This window comes from Talpa europaea, assembly GCF_964194135.1.
Source record: "Talpa europaea genome assembly, chromosome: 14".
NCBI classification, from domain to species: domain Eukaryota; kingdom Metazoa; phylum Chordata; class Mammalia; order Eulipotyphla; family Talpidae; genus Talpa; species Talpa europaea.
In genome coordinates this window covers 92,123,874-92,134,368 of record NC_140082.1, presented here as the reverse complement: position 1 = coordinate 92,134,368, position 10,495 = coordinate 92,123,874, and the positions used below count along the sequence as shown (strand labels likewise).

General features: G+C 67.3%; 2 protein-coding genes across 2 annotated transcripts; both read right to left on the bottom strand.

Annotated features, from left to right (window-relative positions):
• Positions 1 to 862: 862 nt before the first annotated feature.
• On the bottom strand, positions 863 to 5,658 carry WDR73 (WD repeat domain 73; the record flags this gene model as incomplete). Its single annotated transcript, XM_084253066.1, has 8 exons — positions 863 to 1,098; positions 1,992 to 2,357; positions 2,607 to 2,771; positions 3,458 to 3,522; positions 4,071 to 4,159; positions 4,804 to 4,892; positions 5,209 to 5,276; positions 5,618 to 5,658. 8 exons carry the CDS (start codon positions 5,656 to 5,658, stop codon positions 863 to 865), a joined length of 1,119 nt encoding a protein of 372 aa, XP_084109192.1.
• Positions 5,659 to 6,336: 678 nt separating this feature from the next.
• NMB (neuromedin B) lies at positions 6,337 to 8,716 on the bottom strand (the record flags this gene model as incomplete). Its single annotated transcript, XM_084254113.1, has 3 exons — positions 8,532 to 8,716; positions 7,848 to 8,018; positions 6,337 to 6,392 (listed from the first exon to the last, which is right to left on the bottom strand). The coding sequence occupies exons 1-3, from the start codon at positions 8,683 to 8,685 to the stop codon at positions 6,337 to 6,339; spliced, it is 381 nt and encodes a 126-aa protein (XP_084110239.1). The 5' UTR covers positions 8,686 to 8,716.
• Between the last annotated feature and the right edge of the window lie 1,779 nt (positions 8,717 to 10,495).

Below are 10,495 nucleotides of genomic sequence, written 5' to 3'. Positions count from 1 at the left end.
CAAGTTGAAAGAACGGGGATGAAGGCAGAGAGAAAATGATTTTAATGTAGTTTCTCTTGTAAACAGTTTGGAGAGGTTTCTCTCTTGCTCAGCCTGCCTGGCTACTTTCCAGAAATGGAGGACCCTAACACACTGGCCGCACCTGGCCGCTGCCGTGTCCTTTGAATACACTGCAACTCCAGAGAAAACTCCTGAGGCCACACGCCAACACCCAGACATCTGTTTTTCATCATCGCAGAAACACTGACATTGAAAGTGGGGAACTAAGGGGAGCGCTGGATGGCTCCCTCATTGAACTCTGGGCTCCAAGTTGCAGATTTCCAGACCCCACCCTGTATTATCTCGATGGTGGGTGGGGTTTTCCAGACTCCACCCCCTGAGAGGGGATGGGTGGGCACAGGAAGAGCGGGGCCTTTGGGCAGTTAGGCTGCTGGTGAGGGCTGTCTGTGGAGGAGCCGCCAGCTCGCCCGCGCAGCTTGGGCTGGAACCACAGTCTCTGCTCAGCTGACACAACTGGAGTGGCAGAAGGCACCAGGCAGTGTGCTCGCCTCTCTCTGCCTTCTCTCAGGCTCCCTTGTCACAGTTTAAGTAGATCCTGTTATTGTTGTTCCTGGCTGTACCTACCTTTGGGTCACATCCTGCAGTCACGAGCATGTGGGCCATCCTCAGTGCCTGGGGCTTGTCCTGTTTCAGTCACGCCTGGTTCAGGTGAATACTCAGCCTCTGCTCCCTACACACAGGACCCCTCCCCACTACAAGTGCCCCCTTAGCTGTCTCAGGAGTGGGGCCTGCTCGTAAACCTCTGTGGTCGTACACCAGTGTCCTTGCACATAGCAGCAACCCCTCCTCCCAGATGCTGGTGTCAGCAGGCGGTGTCGGGGTCCACCCAGTCCCACACATGCAGAGAGGCATCACTTGCGGCTGATAACAAAGTCCTCGGTTTCTGGGGGTGCCAAGTGTGGGTGGTGACCAGCGGAGCAGTGTCCACCCCATGGCCGTCCAGGAAGATGTGACCTCTGTGAGTGAAGAGCGGTTCCACTTGGCTCCCTGTTCCACCCCAAGACGTGATGTTGTAGACCTGGACGGTCCCATCAAAACCTGAGGAAGAACCAGAGGGCAGAGTTGGAATCTCTATGGCATCAAAACAGGCGACAGGATGAGGCGCTCGTGGTGACAAGCTACTAAAAGGTCAGCAGATGCCCGTGACATCTGTCCTGAGGGCACGTCATGTCATGATGAGTAGCTGCTGTGGGCGGGGGCTGATGTCAACCCCAGACTGGCAAGACCCCTCGGACCCCCGCGGCCACTGGTAGGAGCTAGTCACGACGTTCCCTGCCCCTCTCCCAATTCCAAGCTTCCACCTCTGGAACCTCCAAGAGAGCCCTGTCTTCGACTTGGGGGGGGGGAAATAGGAGCCTTTAGAGGTCACCTCAGCACCCCATAACCTACCCATGCCCACACCCACCCCTATGCTGTCTTCCTGTCACCAAAGAGCCCATCCCTCTAGACGAGCCCGGTTCTTCTCTTCTGCTCTTTCCAGGTCTTGCCACTGCCAACAAGCCACTCATGTCTTCTCCACTGGCCTTTCAAACTCTTCCCTCCTCAGTGGTTCCTTCCTGCTGTCTTTTTGATTTTCTCATTCGACTGGAAACTGCCAGGCTGGAGCCGGGCTGCCGACCCACTGGTGTCGTGATTCACGAAGCCAGGAGGCTGAGCATGCCTGAGGCCTCCCCCGTCCTCTGGCCCAGCTCCTGCTGCCCCATCTTGCTGTCTGCGGGCCTCTCCACCAGCCAGAGAACTGACCTCCCGTGGAACAGGCAGAGTCTGCTCTGCATGTGGGGGTTCAGGGACCAGGGCGAGAAGGACCCGCTGAGGACCCTGGAGAGCGCATCTGGAGCTGCTCTGGGGCAGCTTCGGGGGGCAGACAGACTATGGGGCTACCACCTCCTTCTTGTTAGTCTTGACAGACACGAAGTCCTGCTTAGCAGTACCTGAGATGGCCAAGCAGTTGTCCAGGCCTGGGGCCCAGGTCACTCGCAGCAGCTCAGGCTTGGGGCTGGGCGTGGGCACCGGGCACTGGACTGTGCTCACGGGGTGGGACAGATCCCGGGGGTCGTGGAGGCAGAGCTGCCCATCTGAGCCAAGGCTGGCAATGTGGGGCCCGGAGCCCTGGCCCCCAACCTCTGCACACCACCTCCCCCCACCAGGCCCCTCGCCAGAGCTGGGGTGGTGGCACTCTGAGGGCGCCCACTGCTGGCGAGTGTCAACTAGCCCCAGGCGGCCTGAGGCACAGCAGAAGGCGAAGGTGTCTGCATCCAGGACCTGCAGGCTGCTCAGCGCCTCGCTGTCACTGATACCTGAAGACACAGGGATGAGAACCGCGTGGGGTCAGAAGGTCTGGCCCCTTGGCTGGGCTGGCTGGTCCCAGGTCCTGCCCCCAGGAAGCCGCCCACCCAGGGGGAAGAATGACCCGGTCGTCTGTACTTGCTGCCCCCACCCGAGCCTCAGGGAGCCCATGTGCCCAGTTTGGCACTGAGCATGGAACTCGGGTTCACATGTGGCCGAGCTATGCCAGAAGGGCCAGGCCAGGGGCAAGGCGGCCATACCTGACATGAACTTGGTCTTCTGGGACTCCAGGTCCACGATGCACAGCCTGCCCAGCCTGGCCCCGTGGAGGACCGCGGGGGACGCCGCTGAGAAGATGGCCACCCTGGGCCAGAGGCCCTCCTCCTCCTCAGGCACAGCGATGGCGCCGACGTCTTTAATGACATCTGTGGGGGAGGGCGCGTTAAAGGAGGCCTGGCAGGCAGTGGTCACTCGAGGCTGCGGCCGCGGGCAGGGGGCAGGGCAGGATGAGGAAAAACACGCCCCCGTGCCATGGGCACAGTCTGGAACAGTGAGCAGCACCCCGGTTTCCTTTTGAATTTGCCTGACAGCCTCTTCGCAAACGGGAGGCAACGGATCGCAGCAGGCCTCCGGCCTCCAAAAGCAGGTTCTGGCTTTTTATAGTTTTGTGGGGATTAAATAAAGGAAGAGAAAGGAAAGGACACTCTGATGACGTCATTCACACCTTAAGTGACAAATCACAGGTACGGAGCTCCCGAACTGTTATTTCCTCCAGCACATGTTCCGTGACCTCAGCATTCCGCAGAGGCCTGCGGGTCGAGGCTGCGCTGCCGGAGGCAGTGCCTCAGAGGTGAGCTGAACGACAGGCCTTGTTGGGAGCCAGGGGCATGTGCTCTTGGGGCAACAGTCCCGAGCCCCCCGCCGAATGACCTGAGGTGGCAACAGCCGCTCGGTCACGAGGCATAGAAAGAGGATGTCTCCCCACTGTCACCTAGAACTCTGAGGTCAGCACAGGCACCACCTTGCTGGGGCTACCTCTAGCTCACACTAGGGGGTGGGGGAAGGGGATGTACCAGGCTTTCCTATAACCCCACCCAACATATCCACTCACCGCTGTCCTCGGCCGCCTGCCACACCTGCACGTAAGGACCTGGAAGGCCACTGGTCACCAGCAACCTATTGAGAATGAGCAGGATGTCTCAGGCAAGACAGGGGAGCTCACTGTGCACCCCCCACGCTGCTCACCATCTGCTCTCGGACCACTCAGCATGGGACACCTACACACCCGTCTCAGGAAAGGTCCCTGCAGGAAGGATCACCGAGATAAGTCATCCCGTTTAACACATGGGGTGCACCCTGCTCTAGGGCAGGACCACTGCTCCCGACAGTCAGGGGCGGAGCTTCCACGTGGGTTCGTGCTTGCCTGGAAGACACCAGTGGAGGCTGCCCCGGACTCTCAGCCTGTGCTGCAGGGCTGGTAGCCCCAGTGTGTCCTCACGGGCACTCTGAGCAACTCTGTTCTTGTCCTGCAGCAACTCTGGCCACCTGCAAGGGACAGGCGCCCAGGGCCACAGGGGACAGAGACCGCCAAGCCACCAGCAAATCTTTCTGTCTCTAGATCTGTGTGAGTGTTGAGTATGTGCTGAGAGGGCAGAGGGAGGATCCCCTGAGACTTCCAGCCACTCTCTCTGAAAGGCAGGTCTGGGTCTCAGAGCCGACCGTACCTGGTGTCTGGGACGTGCTTCAGATCAAAGACAGACCTGTCTGAAAATCCTCCATGGCATACCTTGAAATCTCTTTCTGGAAATAAGCCCTAAAAGATAAAGCGGCAGCCAATCAGACAGAGTCCCCTCTTCAAAGGGGTGTTTCAGATGAGCGCAGGAGCCAGCTCCCGGCCTGCAGGAGCTATAGAAACCACTCAGCTGCAGCCGCTGCCGTCAGTACATGTCTCAGCGGCCGACACGGCAGTTTCCTTCTTTCTGGCATATCCCAAACCCCCTTCCGGGCCGTTCACCAGCCCTTCCCACTATGTCACAAGTGTCATATCCCAGGCCGTCTTAGAGTCGCCTTCTCTGGGGCTCCTTCAGAGAGTATTCCTTCCTAGTGTCCTGTGGGTTCATCTTCTACTCATTCCTTCAGTGTGTCTCCTGAGGATCGAGGTTCTGCCCTTGGCTATCTCCCCTTCTTCCTTATGCACTCTATCCACCCAGGCGATCTGAACCGCTCTAAAGGCTTTGACCACCCCATGCTCTAGTGGCTCCCTAAATCTACTTTAGATTGACCTCTCCCTCTAGCCCTTGTAAACACAGAGCATTCGGAGCACTTCCCTGTCTACATGCTTGCTTCCCCTTCTGGGCCAACCGCCAACCCCCCAGGACAATCTCTAGGAGAGGCAGGAGCTGTGCATGCACTGAGGTGGTAAGAACAGACACGCTCAGCATTTACATGTCAAGTTACCTGGTTTTCCTTCACAGAAAGTCTGAGAGGTAAGGTCAGGTGAAGAATCTCATTTTTTCTCAGGCTTTCATAGCCGGCAACAAAGACCCCTGGAAAAAGCAGCAGAATTAGCTGTGACAATTGCTAGAAAGATTCTGACCCATGGCTGGGTGTAGAAGTGACACCAACCCTCCAAAGCACAGATAAATTCCTCTGCCGCTGGCAGGGACCGCGGCCATGTGCTGAGGGCGTGAGAGACCCAGATCTTAAACGGGATCTTGGCGCGCAGCACAGGGAATTGCCACGAGGGACCAAGAGGCCAGCAGAGTGCTGGCCCGAGGAGCGCTGGTTTCCTCTGGCCGAGCTCCTGAGTTCCGGCCCGAGAGCGGGATTCCACGGCCCTCCGGGTCAGAGGGGGCACCGCACCTTTGTCACCGACCCATTCAAGGACTCGCGTGGCTCCCGAGAGGTCGAAGGCGTGGAAATCCCGGTACCTGCGGGCAAGCACGGGCGTCACCGGTGTCCGGCGAGCCCCCAGGCCTGCGCCCGCGGCGCGAGCGGCCGGGCCGGTGAGGCCCTCCCCGAGCCCGGCCCGCCTCTGCTGAACGCTGCTCGCGGGCGCCGGCCTCCCCGAGGGGCGGAGAGCCCCCGCTCCGAGCTGAGCCCGAGGCCGCCGCAAATAATTGCCGCCCAGGCCCCTGCGGGCCCGCGGGCGGGAGCCGCTTCCCGGCGGCTGCGGGTCGGGCCCCCCGCGCCCGCCCGGCCCGCCCGGGCTCCCCCCGTGCCCCGGCCGCCAGCCCCGCCAGCCTCGCCCCGCGCCGGGCGCGCCACTCACAGGCGCAAGGACTCCACGAGCCAGTCCTCGGCGGGATCCATAGCAACGGCCGCTTCCGCCTCCCACTTCCGCCCCGAGCTTCCGGGGCCGGGGCGTGCTCTCGCGAGGAGCGAGCGCGGCCGCTGACCGGGGCGGGGCCCAGGGCGCCTAAGCCCCGTCCCCGGGCGGCGCCGGGAAGTGACGTCAAAGCGGGGCTTCCCGGGAGGCCCGCCCGGCGCGGCGAGCGTCCTGAGGCGGGGCCGGTGCCTGTTCCCGCGTGTCGGGGCGGCCGCGGCAGGTCGCCTCGCACGGGAGGGGTGCTCGCCGCCTCCGGCCGCCCCTGCGCGTCAGCGGGCCCCGGCCGGGGGCCCCTCAGAGCCCGGGGGCCGCGGGCGCCCCGGCAGAGGCAGAGGCGAGGGGCCCGCCGAAACGGAGCCGTCGGGTCGGGTCGGGTCGGGGCCCTCCGGGGCCGGGACCAGCCGCCCTCCCTGGCCTCCCGGCCCGCCCGGCCCGCCCGCCCCGCCGCGCGCCGCAGGAGACCAGGCGGTCGCTGAGGGAACTGGGCTTTATTCACAGCTGCAGCCGGCGCGGCGGCTCCGGAGGGAGCGTCTTCCTGCCGCGTCCTGGGGATGCCCCGGGCCAGCAGACGGCGCGGACTTGAGTCCGGGATTCACACCGCTCGGCCCGCCCCGAGGCCCCCGAGGCCCCGTCAGCACCTCCCGGGGGGCCGGTTCAGCGCCTCACCGCGCCTTCCCCGCCAGCGACGTCCCTTCCGCAGCGCCCGCGCCAGCTGCCTCTGCGCGGAGGGGACACAGCGTTGGCCGCGGCAGAGGGAGCAGGTGCGCATCCCGCCCGCCCCGGATGCCGGGCCTCCTGAGAGGCGGGCGGGGCAGGCTCGGAGCAGAGGCCGCGCCTCCTCGGCACTTTCTTCCCGGAGGGCCAGCGGGGATCAGAAGTGCAGCAGCCCCAGCCTCCCCCTGTGCTCAGTCAGAGGAACACAGGGAGGCCAAGCGCCCGCACGGTGCTGGTGCTGTTGGTTTGCTCCTCCCGCCCCCGCCCCAGCCCGGATCTCACCTCTGAAGCTCCCACCCCCACCCTAAGTACGGCTTCCTCTGGGATTCCTGTCGGGCCTGCATATTTCCAGTCTTCACGTCAGCAGCCCCCAGGTGACATTAAGTTACCTTCCTGCGGGCTGGACCAGCCCCCCCCCCCCCCCCCCGCTGACACCCGAGGCCGTGCTGGGAATCACGGGGGTCAAGGAAGCCGAATGAGGCTGGGGTGGGACCTTCCCCTTTTCTTCAAAGCACAAGGAGCTGGGCACAGAGGGGACACACACTGCAACGGTGCTGCCCAGGAACCCCAGGCTGCGAAGCGTCCACCTCGCCAAGAGCTCCCAGTGCCAGGCTAGTTGCTGAGCATGAGACGTGTCTCCTGTAACGCAAGCCGGTGCCCTTGCTCCCATTCCATGCACAAGGGCTATGGGCCAGAGAGGGCAGGTCACGTGTCTAAGGTCACACAGCTCCTAGGGGGCTAGGTCGTGAGCCCAGGCTGCCTTCACCAGCACCTGCACTGGGGCCCTGGCACTGCCCTGGGTGCCCAGCCACATGCAACCAGGAGCAGGGCACCGAGAAGCTGCCTCTACCAGGCTGGTGACCAAGGCTCCTGCTCTGAGGTCCCGAAGCCCAGAGGTCAGTGGTTTGCATCCAGGTGTGATTTTAGGCTCTGTCCCTGACTCCCCCAAGGCCACCGGCTATGTCTTCTGGCTCTCACAGTTGTGGGGGGATGCTCAGGTGGATCGAGACCAGGGGTGCTGCTAAACTTCCTGCAGCGCAGCCCAGAACGGCCAGAATGCCGAGGTCAGGAACCTGCCATGCGTCGCTGCGACAGGTGGGAGGGTGGGGGCACCGCTGGGCAAGGCCAGCAGGTCTCAGGCTTGGCTTCTAGCTGGCTTTTCTCTCCCTGGGTCTTGGGGTCCCAACTCTGAGCACAAGTGCATGAGGTTCGGCCAAGCCTGACCCTTGACCCTTGGGGCAGAGGTGAGGACAGCTGCGGGCCCTGGGACAAGAAGGTCCCAGTGCCAAGGGGGGGGGGGATGCTCAGAGGGCATGACCACAAGCCGAGCAGCAGGGAGTCGCCTCCCTCTGAGCCCCGGGTCCCCGGGGACTCCCGGCACCTGGCTCTCCGGGTCCACACCCATCATGCCCTGCCCTCAACGCTGGGTCCAGGGGCTGCAGGATGCGGGCTGGCTCACCTGGGGGTGAGGTGCTGGGCGGCCGGGCCCCGCCCAGAGCCTGCTTTAGCAGGAGGATCCTGAGCAGATCATGACTCAGCTGCAGCTGCTGGCCCCTCAGGGAGCGGTGGGGAGCGGCCCCCAGCGGGACGGAGCTGGGAGGCTCCAGACTCTTCTTGCCCATGAAGTGACCTGGAAGGAGGTGGCAGGGCACAGGAGTCGGGGAGCAAGGATCGTACCCCCGTGGGAGGGTCCCCATCTGCCTGGGTGCGGGGAGAAAGAAACCTCTTTTCTCAACAAGGAGCCCGAGACCCCTGGGTGGCGGCAAAGCCTGACCCCTGGCCCCCCCGGGGGGCTGGCGCGGAGATGCACCGCCGGAGGGGGCGGGTGGCCAGGCTGGGCAGGGCAGGGAGGGAAGCAGAGAAGCAAGGGGGGGGTGGGGGGTGGGGGTGCAGAGGGGACATCCAGGAGGCCAGCGGCGGCTCGGGGGCCCCACGCAAAGGCGCCCCAGCCAGCGGCAGACGGAGGAGGGGGAGCCCCGGCTCTGCTTCAAGCTGCCGAGTGGCCTGTCTAGTCGCTCGCCCGTCCGGAGTTTCCCATCCACGAGATCAGGTGGGTCCCGGGGTCCCCCGCCCCCCCAACGCGAGTGTGCGCCGCGGGGGGCGCGTGGAGCAGGCTGCGGGCCCCGCACGCCCGAAGACTCACCGGTGGCCCAGAGGCTGCCCCGCGGGTGCACTCGGATCCCGCCGGCTCGGCTGCGGGGCTCCGGGGGGTCCCGGCCGGGCGGGGCGCCGGCGGCCAGCAGGGCGAGGAGCAGGAGGCCGCCGAGCAGCGGGGCGCGCCCCGGCCCCCGGGCCATGGCTGCGCCGGGGTCCCGGCTCCCCGGCTCCCGCCCCGGCCGCGGCTGCGTCTCCCGGCCGCACCCCGCTTTTAAGCTCCCCCGCCGCGGCCGCCTCCCCTCCAAGCCCCCCGCCGGGGCGGGGCCTCCCGGGAGCCCGCCCGCCTCTGCCCCCCCGCGCCCCAGGGCGCGCCCCGCCGAGGCCGCCCGCCGCTCCCCGCCTCCCGTCCAGGGGGCGCGCGGGGCAGGCCGCCTCCGGGCACCCCGCCGCTCGGCCCCAGCCCGGGGCGGTCTGGCGAGCTCGGGAGGGGTGCAGGGGGTCGCGCTAGGAAGCGCCCCCGGGGCGCGTGGCCGGAGGGAGCCCGGCCCGAGGCCGTCTGGGGGTCGCGGGGCCGTGCGCGGCCGGCCTGGCCGCGCCCCTCCGCCGCCCTCGCCCTCGGGACCCGCCCCGCCCCCGCCCCGCCCCCGCAGCGCGGACGGGAGGATGAGCTGGGGGGCTGCGGCCCACCCTGCGCGGGCCCCCGAGCCCCCCGCCGCCCGCGGAGCTCGCTCTCGCCGCCTCCCCCCGCAGCCGCGCCCCGCGCCCCGCGCCCGTCACCCCGGCGGGAGCCCGCGGCGCTGGCGTCGGCGGCGCCTGACCAGGGGCGAGCAGCTGCCCCGCCCCCCCCGACCGTCCCGGCGGCCCCCCGCCCCCCCAGGGCCCCGGGGCGCGCTGCCCGGGCCGTGGTCCTCGGGGCCTGGGCTCGCCGGCCGGGCTGGACGAGCCGCGGGGGCAGCGGCGGCCCCAACCCGCGCCCCCGGCCGTCCCCGCGCGTCCCGGCCCGTCCCTCCGGAGAGCGCGGCCCCGCCGCCTCGGGCGCTCTTCCCCGCCCCCCGCCGCCCGCCCTGCGCGACCCTCGCCGGGCCGGGCCCCCCGCGCCGCCCGCTCGCCCCCGGCCCGCCCGCCCGCGCGGCGCGCTGCCCTGTCCCCGGCCGGGCCGGGCCGCCACGGCAGAGGGGCCTGGGCTCCCCGACGGAGACCGGGCGGCCGCGGCCCCCCCCCCGCCCGGCCGGGTCCCGGGTGCGCAGAGGCGGCTGAAGACCCGGCGGCCCGGCCCGGCCCGGCCCCCCGCCCGCGCCCGGGGGCCCCCGCCCGGGCGGCCCTGGAGGGAGAAGTCGGCTGCGGGCCCAGCCCGAGAAAAGGCGACACGGGAGTCCTTAAAAACCAGCCGTTTAATCTCATTTGTCTCTGGAAAAATACACGTTTGAAATGAAACCCCCGGCCCGGGCGGGTCGGCGCCCCGTCCGCGCCCCCCGAGCCCCGCCCCGTCCGCCCCCGCCCGAGCCCGCGGGACGCCCCGTCTGCGCCCCCCGAGCCCCGCCCCGTCCGCCCCCGCCCGAGCCCGCGGGACGCCCCGTCCGCGCTGCTGGGATCGGACTCGCGGCGGGCGGGACAGACGCCGGGCCGGGCCGGGCCGGGCCAGGGGCTCCGCTCCCCCGACGCCCGGGCGCGCGGGTTTGGGGAACTGAGTTACAAGCGTTGGGGGAGCCGAGCTCTGACGTCGTCGCCCCGGGCGGCCTCGGGCGGGGGGGGGGGGGGGGGCTCTGGCTCCCGGAGAGGGGCCGGCTCGGCCCGGACCCCGACACAGGCTCTTCCCAGTGCGCGGCCGCCGAGAAGCCGGACGGGCCGCTCGTCCTCCCTGCGCGGGAAGGTGCCGCCCCGGCCTGCGCCCCGGAGGAGGCTGCGCCCGGCGGGCCGGGGCCGGCGCGCGCGTGTGGATTTGGTCACCGGCATTTCACGGTCTCTTTGGCTCTGAAGGACTTTTAAAAATTCATAGAAAATACCGATCTT